This window comes from Talpa europaea (assembly GCF_964194135.1).
Source record: "Talpa europaea genome assembly, chromosome: 4".
Lineage (NCBI taxonomy): Eukaryota > Metazoa > Chordata > Mammalia > Eulipotyphla > Talpidae > Talpa > Talpa europaea.
Window position 1 is genome coordinate 102,154,468 of NC_140070.1, and position 16,765 is coordinate 102,171,232.

General features: G+C 38.2%; 1 protein-coding gene across 1 annotated transcript in view; it reads right to left on the bottom strand.

The window, feature by feature from the left end:
• Positions 1-16,765, bottom strand: part of POLQ (DNA polymerase theta) — a gene marked incomplete at both ends in the record, with an annotated part of 71,049 nt that overhangs the window by 13,115 nt on the left and 41,169 nt on the right. The window contains 5 exons of the mRNA XM_084231648.1: positions 908-1,032; positions 1,867-1,993; positions 5,462-5,636; positions 6,961-7,098; positions 10,321-10,514. Coding sequence (XP_084087774.1) covers positions 908-1,032; positions 1,867-1,993; positions 5,462-5,636; positions 6,961-7,098; positions 10,321-10,514 — 759 coding nt within the window. The remainder of the gene's footprint in view (positions 1-907; positions 1,033-1,866; positions 1,994-5,461; positions 5,637-6,960; positions 7,099-10,320; positions 10,515-16,765) is intronic.

Genomic DNA, 16,765 nt, shown 5'->3' on the forward strand with positions numbered 1-16,765 from the left:
AGAAAAGAAAGCAAATAAGTATACTAAGAGCAGGGATAATCTGGGAGTTAGATCATGACTTGTCATGTTTTCATGACACACTGTCAATTTCTTTTCTAAAGGTTGAAGTATATTTATTTATTTGGGTTTTTTTTTAAGATTTTATTTATTTATACAAGAGCTGGGGTACAGGCCAGAGGCGCAGGAGGGTGAGAGGATTCACCAGAGATAGAGCAGGGAGCAGAACAGGTAGATGGACTGAAGGCACTGCGGAGGGGAGCAGCAGGCGAGACAGGAGAGGTCTGCCGTGCCATGTGGGTATCTCCCTGGCCAGCCAGGAATCGAACTGGTGCTGCAGAGGCTGTGGACATCGTCACAGCGCTGCGCTTAACATGCTGAGCCACAGGGAGGCCCACATTGTTGATTTTTTTATGACAAAAATGGTTTATGACTAGCGAGTACTGAAGGGAGGTCAGGCAGAAGGATAGTCTTGGGGGGCTACCCCATGTAACAAGAAGCAGCAGTGGGGAGCAGAGAAGAAGCAAAGGAGCAAACCAAGTCAGAAATAGAGACCAAGGAATATTGCGTCCATGGAGGTAAAGGAAAAGTTGATCGGCATGGGTTGATTAACAGTGACAAATGCTGTACAGCAACCAAAGGGGGGGAGGGGGACTAACAAAATCCACTGGATTTTGCAAAAGGTTTACAATGACCATGGATAACATGGTTTCAGGAGACTGCCAAGCATACACCAAAAAAGTTTCCTACCAAGCAGATCTTGAAAACAATAATGCATCACAAAGGAGAAAAACAAGCTCCACTGAACAAAAGATGGTAGGATCAGTGTGTACTTCTAGTCTTATTCATAATTCAGATTTTATCAATGCTTTGAAAGCTATGAGAAACTCAAAATCCATTTCCACCTTACCTGCAAAAGGAACAAAGGCATGTCGCATGCTAACAGAAAATGGCATTCCTCTGTCTGAGGCTTTCTCCTCCTTCTGTGCTGGGTGTCCAGGGTTAAGGCCACAATCCTTCCTAAAATTTCTTCCTCTGTCATAGAAACAACATCATCAGCTGGATATGAAACAATCTCAAATATGCAAAAAAGGTCTGTGGTTTGTTTTTTTTTTCTTTCAGGAAAGTCATTTTTCAAGAAACAAATACCTTATTATATGAATTCACTTTTAAACTTAACAAAGTTTTTAGACCTATTTTAGCAAATATTCAATGAAAGCCTTTCCCACAGGCCTCCCTGGTGGCCCAGGGGTTAAAGTCTCAGTGCTATCAAGCTATCGCCAGCACTGCTAACTTACATGGTGCACCAGTTCTCTGCTGTCTTACCCACTGCTCCCCTCAGCAGTGCATTCCAATAGATCTGCTGTTCTGCTCCTCACTCTGTCTCTGGTGAATCCTCTCACCCCCCACACCTCTGGCCTACACCCCAGTTCTTCTATGCATAAATAAATAAATCTTTTTTAGAATTTAAAAAAAAAAAGCCTTTCCCACAAACTGCTTCGACTTCACTGATGTTTAGCTCAACTCAACAAATTTCTTTGACCATATAGAACACAAAATTATCCATGATTTTTCGTTGTGTATATATAGTGAAGGCAGGTGGGGGATGTTCCTGATGCTGTCAAACTCCTCTCTTCAATATCTGATTGACATAAGCTTATAGTGCAGGTTGTTAAAATTAGTCACCCAGGTTTTCAGCATTTCACCATCAACTACCTTCTTTAGAGACTAAAGATGTAAGATGAGTAGTATGTAGAATAGAAATGTGTATGTCTGGAACAGAAATTTTCATTTTTTGTCCAAAAGTCTATTTTTACACTTTCATACTCAGAAAAGCATATTAACATAAAATAAAGAAAAAGAATTTACCTCCCCATTCGAAGAAGACCTTTGCCCAGGGCTTGGGAAGGTGGGCTTTCCCCTACTAGTGTTGGCATTTTGATCTCAAAATCTTTTGGCACGTTCTGAATATTTGGTTCTGTGAAAGTTATTCTTCCTAAAATCAAGAAACATTAAGACAAAAAATTAGGAGGGAAAAAGGTTGACATTCATTTTAATAGTAATTATATTTTTGAATTTAAAAATGCCTGCCATGGGGCCTCCCTGGTGGCATAAGGGGTTAAGCATCAGCATTATGAAGCAATCTGCTGCTACTGCAACATGAGTTCAATCCTGGCCAGAGAAGTAACCCTCATGGTGCAGCAGACCTCTCCTGTCTCACCCACTGCTCCCCTTAACAGTGTATTTTCAGTTGATCCACCTGTTCTGCTTCCGACTCTGTCTCTGGTGAATCCTCTCACCCCCCCACCTCTGGCCTACACCCCAGATGTTGTATGCATAAATAAATAAACTTTAAAAAAAAAAGTCTGTCATATTATTGTTAAGCTAAAATAAATTTACATTTATATATCTTTTTCATCATGCTCATATATCTAACAACCATAAAGTACAAGACCAGCCCCAATGTAAAGGAATTAAGTAATAAGTTACAATGTTTTACATTAACTTAGCTCTCTAGAAAACAGTCTTATAATTAGAAAAAATTTAACTATCCCTATGTTAAATGAGCACCAGATGTCAATACTATATAAAACATTACCAGTCATATTAGCAAATGGATCTTAAAGAAATGACTTTCTTTCATCTTTAAAAGTCAGAAATGCACAAGATAGAAGATACTGAAGCAGAACTGAGTGCTGAAGCAGGACACCCAGAGCTAGAGGGACTAGCAACCTGGGAGATGGAGTTAGTAGTGAGAGATGGTGATATCTAGAGATGGTGATATCTAGAGATGGTGATATCTAGATGGTGACTTCTAGATACCACTTGGCCTGGTTTTTTTGTTTTGTTTTGTCTTTTGTTTTTGTTTTTGTTTTCACTTGGCCTGTTTTTTTCATCATCATAAACACGCATCAGGAGTGATGGTGGCACTGAAATGGCTGAAGACTAGAATCAGGTGATTAATGAATTTTGTTTTCATGTTTATTACCTTTATTTCCCCAAAAGTATTTTATATGTTCAGTTGTTGGTTTTAATTTTTCTAAACCACATTAGTGTTGTTTAAAAAAAAGTTTAGGGGGCCTTCCTGGTGGCTCTGGGGTTAATGTCTCAGCATTATCAAGCTATTGCCAGCCACTGCCGCATGAGTTTGATCCCTGGCCAGGGAGCTACCCACAGGGTGCAGCAGACCTCTCCTGTCTCATCTGCTGCTCCTCTCAGCAGTGTATTTCAGAGGATCCACCTGTTCTGCTCCCCACTCTGTCTCTGGTGAATCCTTTCACCCCCCACACCTCTGGCCTACACACCAGTTCTTGCATGCATAAATAAAATATTTTAATAAATAAATAAAAACAAAAAAAGTTTAGGCCATTGATTTTGTTACTGCAGTTTTTAGAATACATACAAAGCAACACAGAATTCTGTTTTAGGGACAAAACAGAAACAAACTTAGATATAAAGGACAGACTGGTAGTTAACAGAGGGAAAAGGGTAGGGATGGGGAAATGGCTAGGGGTCCATTGGCTGGTGGTAGATGGAAACTATACTTTCACTGGTGAGATGCATGGATGTATGTAAGTGCAGACATACAGGTGATGATTTACAATGATGTATACCTCAAACTTATAGCCTAATGTTACTTCAATAAAAACTTTATTTAAAAAAAATCCTATTTTATGAAATACTCTTCATTGTAACAGGTTCTCTACTACAATATATATATATATATACATATATAAAATTTAATTTCCTTTTGATGAATCAGGCATTTTAGATATCAGATATTGTTCTGAATAAACCCGATATTGCGTCCTTGTTACTTAGCTCTTAGCACAAAATAAATGCTCAATTAATGACAAATACTAATATCCTTATTACAAAGCTAACAAATAGCAGAGGAAAGTATCTAAGCCCCTTCCTGACTCAGCATATCATCTTCTTTTCTATAATGCTACTTAATATTTAAGTCACCTGTTTGAATTAATGAAGTAACACTGGAAGACAAACAAGATGACAAAAACAAATTATAAATGTGGCTTCATGGAAATGAATCCTAGTAATGGACTGACTTAGGTAAGCTTATATTTCTAAAATATTCTTTATTATATAAGCATAATATGACAAAAACCCAGCAGGGATAAAAAGGAATTGACTACTTTATGCTTTATAAGCAACAAATAAATGTGCAACATCTTTGAAATTCTAGATTGATTGTGTTTTTTCACCAACAAGGATTTATTTTACTTAAATTTAGAGCATTAATATATGTTTCAAAATGATTTTAAAAACCTACAGGGCAAGAAATGTCTAGGGAGAATGAAGAGGTTAGCTAAATCGGTAAGAAGGAAAAATGTTTATAATAGGATTCATGGTTATCTCCATTCTTAATAACAGCAACAACTGATAATGAGCCACACACTAATTGCCATGTACAATTCAAAAGATTACATGGGGCCTCCCCGGTGGCGCAGTGGTTGAGCGCTGGGTTGCGAAGTTGCCCACAGCCTCTGCAGCACCGGTTCGATCCCTGGCTGCTCCCCGGCCACCGGAGGAGGGTCCCACATGGCATGGCAGACCTCTCCTGCCGTGCCCGCTGCTCCCCTCAGCAGTGTATTTCATCACTCTGCCTGTTCTGTTCCCCGCTCTGGCTCTGGTGAATTCTCTCACCCTCCTGCACTTCTGACTGTACCCAGTGCTTGTATAAATAAATAAATAAATAAATCTTTAAAAAAAAAAAAAAGATTATATGTACTAAATTATTTAATCCTCAGGTTGACCTGGTAAGGTAGAAATATTACCCTGCCTTTCACATGAGGGAACTTACACACTGAGAGGTAAAGGCACTGAAGAGTCACAACAACAAAATTTAAATCTTGCAAAAATCTGGTGTCAAAGTTGACATTCTGTATCACCAACTTAAACTGCCCCCCACCATAGAATCAACACTGCTCTTTCTTCAATGCAATTTGCATTTGGAAAATATTTAGAGTTTACACTGCCTAGAGAAAGAATGCTTTTTGTCCTTACCTTGGACAACTCTAGGTTGACTTTGTCATACCTATCCCAAGAGGGTCATGAGACATCCAAAGAACTCTAGAGCTTTCTTTTCTGATTGAATGGACAAATGACACAGAGACCTCACAGGCCTACTTAAATGCAACTTGGAGAGAAGTTTAAGAGGCTCAGGAGAAAACAAGGTCTGAATTTAAATAATATCACTCACTCAAATAAATATTTAATTTCTGTGTCTATTCTCATCTAAGACACTGTCTTAGGCATCCCAGCTACTCTACCTGGTACTTACAAAGCAGGAATTACCTTATAAAAACTTATGCCCAGGCAATATTCATGCTTTGGATATATGTAGTATGTGTTTAATAAATGTTTATGAAACTTCACTAAATCCCTGATCAAAATGTGATTTTCTAGGTCATCATAAGCAAATATATCTAAGATTTCTCAGTACCTGTAGCGGTATGTGATTGTGATACAGGATAGATCCTTTCCATTCCAAGAAAAGGATTCAGGCGCTTTTCCCGTTGCAGGGGAAAAACCACCTTTGTGACAGCATTTGTAATTCTTCTCCACTCTAATATCAAGCCTGGTAAAGGATGCAGTGCTTTTAATTTATTCAAAACATCCTGCCGAAGAAATATAATAAAGTAATTAAGATTCTTGTCCAAATTCTGTAACAACAACAAAAAAATCATAACAAGCTAGTAAGCCAGAGTCATTTTTAGGTAACTAATAAAATCCCAAAATTAAATTTTCTAACTCCTATATCTAAAACTCAAAATTACCATTTGGGTTTTCTTCTTTAACCATCATAATGATAAAGCTGTGATAACTACAAATTATAAAACTCAAACATAACACTGTAATACCAATTTAGATTTACCTTTTAAAAATAAAATCAATGAAATGTTAATTAGCAAAGTAACTTCCCCCCCACATTCCACAAACCAAGAATTTACATCATTTCTTTTCTTTCTCTGTGTATTTTCCTCCTCCATTCCTCATGAGACTGGAAACTTTCCAGTTTCCCCTGTTTGTCCTAGTACTTTCCACATCAAGGAAATCACAAAACATTTATTTTTATTGTACAACTTTGAATTTCCTATCCTACAGACTTTTGATGAATCACTATAGAACAGAAACTTATGACATAAAAGTGCTAATGAGATTTTTATAGAATGGAGCTGTGGAAACTTTCCAAGAGCAGGCAAATCATAGTTAATGATATTAGCAGCACAATTCCACAGAATGTCAACTTGGACAGTTCTCTGAGACTGCTGTGGACATACTTTCTATTAAAAAAAAAAAAAAAAGAATCCATGAAAAAATGAAAAAAAAAATAAAATAAAATATAAAATTAAGCCCCTGATTTTCAATAAAATTGTAAAATTAAGCCATTTTCTTTTCCCCATGCACATACTTTGCATGAATTCTGATAAGCAATTTTGCTTTGAAATTAGCAGATCAGATTCTTAAAGCAAACTCACACAAAACTTACTATGACCTAAAAAACTTACCTAGAACAAAAAAAAAAGGTTTTATTTGTATTAGCTGACTTTTTTCTTTTTAATTCTTCCATGCCTTTGTTTATGTTCCTATAACTATACAAATTATATTAAAGTAGAAGTCCAAGACTGGTGGATATCAATGATTAAATAATGTCTACAGGTTGAGTTTACAAACTTTACTGTTTTAATGATAGGAAAAACACAATTGCTAACTCAGATTAGGGTCCAGATTTTCCATGCTGGAATGTCTCCAGGTTTTTTTGACAGTTGAAATTATTTATTTGTTTGTTTGTTTATTTATAAAAGCAAACAAATTTGTTTTTAGCCAGATAAGTTCAAATAGTGAGTTATGCATTAGATCCTGAGTTCATCAGCATTCTTTCAAGACATCAAAATACAAAGTGTACTTCAGATTCTGCCCCGTCACTGCCCCAAAGAGCACCTTACTAGTGCTGAACTGTTTTCCCAGCCTTAGCTTCCGTCTACCGTCATTCATTCTTCTTGTAGAACCCAAAGTTTTCTTGCTGCCCTGGTTTTTTATGTCTCCATTTGGTGGCAACTTCAATTCCAAAAATAAAACCTGCAAGAAATTAAAGTTTCTTTAGTCTAGAATCAAATTGTCCTGTACCTTATCAGGCAACTCTTATACAGATATCAAAGATTATATGAATAGCAAGAGAGAAGACAGCAGGAAAAACAAAGTATTACTAGAGTAACAATAATTGAACAATCCCACAAACGGAGCCCTATCATGATTAAGACAATTCAAAAATACCAAGTTATATATTTAAAAGTTCTTTAAGTTTCTATTTTTGGTAAATCCTTCAGAACTGTGAAAACTTCATATGTAAATTACGTTTTCCATTGTCAGTCAATAAATCTGTAACATGATGGGGCTAAATCAGATGGGGTAAACATTAATATTTATTTAGCACTTACTATGGGCCAGTCTTTATGCTAGGTGCTTTACATGTGTCATCACATGTTACCTTTAATACAGTCATAACAAATTTATGACAGATTTGAAAGAATTTGACAGAAAAACTTGCTCAGAGTTACATGGCAACAAAATAATTAGAACTTGTTCTAACCCTAAAGTCCTGTTTCTTTCCACCAACCCTAGCTTTCTTCTAAAGCAGGGGTTAGCAAACTGGCCCAACATCCTTACATAAAGATTCAGCTTTCTTTCAACTCGGCAAATTTTATTCTTTGGCACTAAGCAAATCTGAACTGTGCAATTACAAAGTGAAAGCAGTCACAGACAATAAGTAAATGAATAAGTGTGGTTATGTTCCAATAAAATTTATTTATAAAAACAAGTGGCAGGTTGGATCTAATCCTCAAGCCATTGTGTACTGATGACAATTCTAGACCATTATCATCCAAAAATACTTTTCTGCAATAACAGAAATGTTCTCTATTACACTGTCTAATATAGCAGCCAGTAGCCACATATGATCACTGATCATATGACATATGACTTGTATAACTAGGGAACTGAATCAATATATTCTATTTAAATTTAATTAATTTAGGGTCTCCCTGTGGCCTAGAGGTTAAGTTTTAAAACTATCCTTGCAACAGCCCACCACGATGACCTAAGTTCAATCCAGGCCAGGGAGAAAACCCACATATGACACAGCAGACTTCTCCTATCTCACCACTGCTCCTCTCAGCAGTGTATTTCAGTAGATACGCCTGTTCTGCTCCCCACTTTTGTCTCTGGTGAATCCTCTCACCCTTTGCACCTCTGGCCTATGCCCCAGCTCTCCTACACAAAAATAAATAAAAATCTTGAAGAAAAAAAAAAAGACATGAAAAATGAACTCATTTAAAAAAAAAAATGACTTTAATTAATTTAAACAGCCACAAGTCACTCGTGGCTCCTATACTGCGCAATGCAATCCTAGATGATTAATAATGTCATTCCCAATTCAAAGATTCAACCCCAAATCACCAAGGATTAGTCAATGTGTGAAACTATTAGATTACCTTAAACATAACTCCCATTCTAATATGAAGACCTAAGAACAAGCCAACAAGCTACTCTAGCTTGGAATTTATTTATTTATTTATTTATTTATTTATTTATTTATTTATTTATTTATTTTTTGTGGGGCGCTCGCCAGTGGCTGGGGATTGAACTGGCGCCTCAGAGGCTGCGGGCAGCCTCGCAACCCAGCGCTCAACCACTGCGCCACCAGGGGAGGCCCTCTAGCTTGGAATTTGGTCTAGGCCTATGGCTCATATGCCATACTCATCTGAATCACAAGGACATTGATTCATTCCTTTGCCCTACCTGTGCTTAAATCTAGAGATTCTATATTTTTGATAATTTCCCTATGTAATTTTATGTGCAGTGAGCTAGATAGGGGCGTCAGGACATAAAGACTAAATAATTCAAATGCATACACACACACCCCTCAAAAAAAAACCATCATTGGATTCAACACAAATAGACCACATGATTAGGAGAAATAACTCTGTGGGTTGAAAAAAGGGTATTTCTATGAGTATACGTAACATTAATTGAGCATTTACTATAAGGTGAGCACTAGTCTAACATTTGTCATTTATTCCTCCCAATAAGTCTATGAGGTTTTTTATCATAATCCATCTTACTAATGAAGAAAGTGAGCTCTAAAGAGTTGATGTACTGGTCCAACATCATGAAGTCAGTCAATAAATGAAGGTGGTAGGATTAAAATCCAAGAAGTGTGGCTCTAAAGCCTATGATACTTACCAATATGCTATATTACTGAATCACATCTAGAAGACACTAGAGGTTCAATGTCATCAAGTATAAGTACCCATCCTGTACATGTAAACTCTCTACAGGAACTTAACCACCCTTGTGGAGTGTGAAGAGAAGAAATAAAATCAATAGCCATGTAAGGTGATAAAAATCTTAATTAGGTTTAAAAAAGAAAACAATTGTAAAATTGCTTTTTTATTAAAATCTGAGAAAAATAATTTTGTATTCTAAAATATGATTCTGGGGTGAGAAAGGAATGAGAGTTGATGAAACCACCAACTTCATAGAGAAGCAGGCTTCACCAAGATGCTCAGATAACCTCCCTAAGACTTGTCACTTGGCATGTGGATTACTTTGAGCTAAGGTCAATTGAAACCCTGCAGACTCAAGAGAAACTTTCTATCACTTCCTTAACTAACTAGAAGAATGAAAACTGGAGATATTACCCAGATTTAGTGCTATCTCAAGAAAACATCTATCAGAGAAACCCATCTACACAGCGGGGTAAAAATGTAATTTCACAGCATCTGATCCTTTTATCATGTTAGTCCTGCTCCTTTCTCCTTAAAGTTCCAAGTCCCTATCCCTTTCCTTAGCTCAGGATAAACATCCCTGTTTTGACCCCACTTACTTTAGAAGTTACAGCAATAAAAGTTCCCCATACATATATTATTAAATTTGTTCTTTTCTCCTAATTTGTCTAATGTTAATTTGATAGCCCAACCAGACAAGACTCCAAAGAGGCAGGGAGAAATTCCCTTTTCACCCCTGTAACTGTTGTGCTACTACTTTGATGGATCATTCGTTCAACAAATATTTACTGACTACTGCCTCTGTTCCAGGGAAACCTCCTCATGGAGCATACGTTTTAGTATCCAAAATTATGGGCATAACATTTAATGAGATGCTAGATACTCTATCTCAAAAGTATTCTGATTTGTCTTATTTTATTGATCTTTGTTGTTTAGATAAACATGTTGAGGAAATATATCCAATCATTTTCAAATATAAAGTGTTTTTCTAAATTTTCCATTCCCATGATACAACCTCAGCAATGTCATCTGAACTGGTGAAGGAAAAAGTGTGGCCAGCCAGTTGATAGGCCTGAGTCTCAATTGAATCCAGCTTGGCTTGCATTATGTGTTTCTGACTTTCACATTCTGCAGTACTAAAGCCAATTCCATTTAGTTCTAACAAGGCCAAGCAGTACTGGGAAGGCATTTCCACCTTACAGAAAACATCTGGAAGAAAAGAAATAAATTCAAAACATTAATTCACCAATGAAGTAACTAGATCAGCATCATTACCTAACCATACATAGAATTTTTCCAGGAAAATCCAGAGATTCTACCCATGCTATCCCTCAAGATCTAGTTTCCTGAACAATGTTATCAAACCAATAATGAAAGAAAAAAGTACTCTTCACTTTCTACCTAAGCATTAAACTACTATCTTTGTCTATGCAGAAGGTAGAAATGGCAATCTTGTGAACAGTCTGCTTTACAAGAGACTGAATTTCTCCCAAGTCAATGTTTCTGCTTCTGCTCTTAGCAAGGTAAGAGAGCCAATCTCATTTGGTAGGCTGACAATAAAGGGTTAATTCCCTGAAATTATTGTCAATATTCCTGGTCCATGGAACATACACTTGCACAATGAACTATTTGGAGGCATATTTATTTTCCAGTGCTCTTCCAAAGAATAAAATATGAGGGCCTCCCACAAAGGGTTAAGAAGCAACCTATGAAGCTATCAGCAGCCACTGCAGCAGGAGTTAGATCCCTGGCCTGGGAGGTGGCCCACATGGCACATCAGACCTCTCCTGACTCGCCCGCTGCTCCCCTCAGCAGTGTATTTCAGTCAATCTGCCTGTTCTGTTCCCCACTCTGTCTCTGGTGGATCCTTTCACTCCCCTCACCCCCCACACACCTCTGGCCCTGTATTCTTGTATGCATAAATAAATAAATCTTAAAAAAAAAAACACAAAGAATAAAATATGAAAGAATGAAGTAAGAAACAGGAATTTTCTATCTGATGCCATTTCTCAGTGGAACAGTCATTCTAAGTCAGTTTTCCAGGCATGTTCATTAGATTATTAGTCTCAAAGCTACACTAAGAAAGAATGGTGTAGGAAGACTTTAGACTATGAGTTTCAGCATTTATTTATTGCTCTTGGATTTTATTGGTGCCTGTTAATTATATTAAAATTTCTGAGAAGATCTAATGCAAAGACATTAAATTTTAACTGAAAATCCAAAATTATTTAATCATAAAACCCTTTATTTTATGTCTGGTATCATTACTAAATTTAAAAACTAAGCCCTCATTCCTTGTCCAGCAGGCAAGTCAGGAGGCTTGAATGGATAAAGGGAGTAGATGAGACTGCCATAGCAACCTGGGCATTAAGCTAATGATCCTAAGAGCTGATGATCTGTTATGCTAATTTAGATTACCATCAGGACACACCCACGACTAGTCACCCTAACCAATCAATAATGCCTGGAGTATAAATAGTCTTGGGACCCTCACTATATACAGTAGAGCCTTTTGGCTCTATTCCTATTTCCCAATGTCCTGGTAGTTTTCTCATTTTTGTGTCTCTAGTCTACCCTGACAGTACCTGGTTCTCAGGTTAGGTAGGTTAAAAGCATGGGCAAGAGGCCTCCCCAGTGGTACAGGCAATGCCACTTTGATCCCTGGTTATCAGAAGAGGGTCCCACATGGTGCACAGACCTCTCCTGCTGCCAGCTGCTCCCCTCAGCAGTGTACTTTGGTCCTTCTGCCTGCTCTGCTCCCCACTCTGGCTCTGGGGGGTTCTTTCACCCTCCCATGCTTCTGACTGTACTCAGTGCTAATATTTATAAACTAATTAATTAAAAAAATGTATGAGGCAACAATTAATCAAAAGAACATTGATGCTGCCATATGTTCCTATCTGCTGGGACATCAGGCTTCCATGGACCTTCTGTACAGGTGGGTGTCCTGCCTGGTTCTGTCTGGTCTTTTTCCACATTCTTTGAAATTAAAGGAATGTTCCATAAGCCCCTACTGGTCATGTGGCCATGTCCAGGTTCTCATGGCAACTCTATTAATTTCCCTTTTTAATTGACTTTGTCTCCCAACATTGTTCAGCTAAGTGAAGTGCTGAGACGAAGTTTTAACACTATTAAATGATATCTTGACAATATCCATCCCTGAAACAATGAAATGGTCTCTAAATACTTAAAATTGACCAAACAGGGAAAATTAGATGTAGAAGACTTAAACAACCCCAACTTAACAGATATTCAAAAAATTCTGCACCTATAAGAAGAGTACACATTCTCTTATGTTCATATAGAAAGAACATTTACATAATATTTTAGGCTTTAGGTCATAAAACAACTAAAAAATTTCAAAGAATGTGTTTATTTAGCCATGTTTTCTAATCACAATGTAATTAAGTTTGACAATAATAAAAAAATACAAAATGTTCCAAATATTTGGGAAATAAAAACCAATCTTCAAAATTCATGAATCAAAAAGTGTCATATCAAAAACTTTTAAATATTCAGAATAAAATGTAAACAGCACATGACAAAAATTTGTGAAACTGTAACAGGGTGGTCCCCAGGAAAGGGGGAGGTTCCAGGTTTCTTGCCCCACCCAAAAGGAGAAGGAGCTGAGCAGAGAGAAGCTGCAGAGGAGACTGGGGAAGGAAGGAAGCAGGATGGAGAGCCAGGAGACCTGGAGGAGGCACATGGAGCAGACAGACGCGTGAAGAAACTGCGCTTGCTTTTTGGTCGTGTGCTTGCCTTTTGGTCGTGTGACACAGATGTGAGTGAGAGACCTGTGGGGAGGTGACAATGGCGGTTTTTGTCTTGATTTTGGTTTTGCTCTTTCCCCTCCAGACTTGTCTGGTTGTTTCTGATGCTTTTCTGTGGGTCCCCACTGGAAGATGCTTTAGACTTGTGGCAGGCTTTGGGGCCTCGCTAGGCCAATCCCATTTGGATGGAGTTTTACCCACGAGGGAACTTTGGGTGCTTGATTTAGAAACTAGATTGTTTGCCTTTCCTGTATTGTTTCCTAGTTGTATTAAAGTTCCTTCCCATTAAAGTATCATATGTTTTTGTGTTGATGTGGTGGATGGCAGAACCCATTTAAAATAGGTAGGTTTGTGGGGTTTGGGGTGCACCTCTCCCTGCCCTGTAACAAAATAAAAGTAGAGCTTTGAGGGAAATATAAGCTTAAATGCCTAAATTACAAAAGAAATGATTTTAAGAATATTGTGTTTCATGTCAAACTTACAAATTTAGAAAAAGGACTATAAAATAAAGTGGAGGGAACAAGAAGAATATCAACTTCGATAGAAATCAAGGAAATAAATATGAAAAACCGAAAGTGTTAAAAAGAAAATGACAGGTGCAAAATGGAAGCTCTTGTGCTAAGTTCGCCAAGTCTTTATACAGAACATAACCCTAGTTTTAAGGCCCCTGCAGTTTCAATCTCCCCTAGGAATGTATAATTTTCTGCTCTACACTAATAAGGTAAACGTTTCCATTCCTCAAAGGAAAATTAGATAATCTGTTACAAAATCTTTATTCATACCCCACGGTTAAGATACCTGAGCCTGCAACAGTCCCTCTTTCCTTAGCTTGTCCTTTTGTCTGTAAGACTCTCCTTTTAAATGCTTTTCCCAGTACCTTCTTGCTAGCATGGATGCTGTCCATTTTAATAAAACCAATTAGATCTTTGTTTTAATTTAGTTAGATTTTTGTTATTTAACAAAGGTAAAATTTGGTTCTTTAAAAAGACTGAAAATTGGATACTTTTAGTGAGATTAATAAATATTATGGAAGAGAACAGATCAGAGACGTAAGAGAAAAAAAATCAGCAATACCTTTATCTAAAAGCATTTACATATCTAAAAGTATGTAAAAATATACATAAGAGATTGTGATACTGTGATTATAATAAGTAAATTCGGTCATTCAGATGGCCAAAATACATTTCTCACATATGCTTCTTCATGCACAGTTCTTGATTTAGCCCCCAAAGTCCTTCCAAAACCCTTAGTGAGAAGAGCAAAGGAGGCATCTCCTGACCTAAAGTTTGGTCTCCATTCTCAGTTCCTGAAAGCCCTTCAGGGTCATAAAAGCAAAGTGGTTATCTTGTTATTCAAAGCAAGTCCCTTTACACCACAACTGGGTTTATGTTAATGAAGATGACTTTGGAAAGCACCTAAGGCTGGGCTGGTTGCCAGGGGATTAGAGGCTTGAATGAGGCTGGGACCTTCTGCCCCACCCCTTGATTTCTAGGGAGGAGAGGGGCTAGAGGTTGAACCAATCACCACTGGCCAAGCAGTCAGTCAATCTGCTACTGTGTTGTACCCAAGCTTCAGGTGGACAGAGCTCCTTTGATCAGGGTGTTTCTCTGTGCATCTCTTCTACTTGCTGTTGATTTGTCCTTTAGTATTCTTTATACTAAATCGGCAATCTAGTGAGTAAATGAGTTTCCTGAATTCTGTGAGCCATTCCAGCAAATTCATAGAACTCATGGAAGGGGTCAAGGGCATTTCTGGTTTATAGCCAGTCAGTCAGAAATGCAAGTCACAATCCAGACTTGCTATTGGTACCCAGAATTGGAGGGGATCTATCGATCCTCCAGTTTGTTCAACAAAAGTACAGGTAATAATCTGGGTTTCCACTGTCATGTGAAGTGGAAGGACTGAGCTGTTACCTGTGGAATATGATGCGACTTCTTGGTGCAGAGTCAAAATTAAGTTGCAGGACACCCACCAAGTATTTGGAGAACTACTTATTGTATGTGGGGTAACCCCCCCAACATACATACTGTAATTTGGTCTCAGAACACTAATAAAGTTGATATGAAAACAGTGTTATTTCCTACAATGGCTCCGGCTCACAGAAATGTATGCCTGGGGAAAAGAGGGTAACGGTGAGAAATGTTTTATTTCTGGGTAGTCATATTGTTAGGGGGAAAGGATGTCCTGAGCTAATTCCATACAGGCTTTGTGGACACCACCCCCACTCCAAACCAAAGCCATCAAGACACTGGGAAAGACAAATCCCATCACCACCAAAGGGAAGGATGCTGGGACCTGAGGGTGGAGTTAAGCAATCAGGTTTGGTATAAAAACCAAACATGTGGGTCTTGGGGTCTCTCTCTCTCTCTCTCTCTTGCCTCCTGGTTTCACGGCTGGTGGCTCACGGCCAGCGGCTCACGACCAGCTCTCAGATTGCCATTTGCCATTCCAGATCGGTGGATCGGGTAAGACACATTTAAGACTTTATCTCCCACTTTTCTCCCTGAGCTGTACATTTCCTCATTTGCCCTTCCCTTGTAAATAAACCTTTTATTAACCTTTTGTGTGTGCCTGCAGTAGAGTATTAAGTCCCTTTAAGCGCGCAGGTGAGGACCCACAGTCAGGCAACCCGTTTGTATCGGGGCTGCTCCATAACAATATTGTCACCCATGATAGGGAGCAGTAATCCATTGACATCACTAGCAGCAAAAGCAAGGGGCACAGCCTATAAGAATGTTACGGCCCTTCACACTTAAGTAGGTTCTCTGAGGGCACTTATAATTTATGTAGATGTACCATGATTCCTCTGCCAGAGTAGTTTGAAATAAAACATGTCCTATTCTGCAGTTAGTAGGAATAGCAACTATTTTAAATTGTATTTAGGAGGGAGATGGGCCTTTCTACAACACATAATAGAAAGCAGTCTCAGCAGAAGCCTCTGAGATGAGGCAGAGTGATCGCCTTTATTCCCAGTTAACTTGGAATCCAGAAATAACCTTAGCATGTCCAATAGTAACGATCTCCTAGTCCTTTTTTTTTTTAATTTTTTAAAAGATTTATTTATTTGTTTATTTATACATGCATTGGGTGCAGTCAGAAGTACGGAAGGGTGAGAGAATTCACCAAAGCCAGAGTGGGGAACAGAACAGGCAGACCGACGAAGTACACTGCTGAGGGGAGCAGCGGGCGGCAGGAGAGGTCTGCGCGCCATGTGGGACCCTCGCCCGGCAGCCAGGGATCGAACCGGTGCTGCAGAGGCTGTGGGCAGCTTCGCAATCCAGCACTCAATCGCTGAGCCACCGGGGAGGCCTGATCCCCTAGTCCTTAATAACTGACTCATTTGCTCTATAAAGTCATTACAAACATATTAACATTATTTCACTAGTTTAATTCCTCTTTCCCTGCTTCATCAACCGCTACTTGTGCATTATAATAAATTTGTGTAAAGCTCAATTAGCTACTGAGCAGCTAGATTCAGTTCCTCAGGCCAGTCATTTTCCACAGATGTTAACATAGTGAGGTTTTAATTTAATCTTCCAGTACACTTGATCATCAATATCAGTATTTTCATTAGACTTATTCACATGAGGTAACTGAACCTTACCAGCAAGGTCCATATTACACCATTATCACAATTTTGTCTTGGTATAATTCAGTTTCATTGCAGAAAAAACCAGTAAGAAGTCTGTA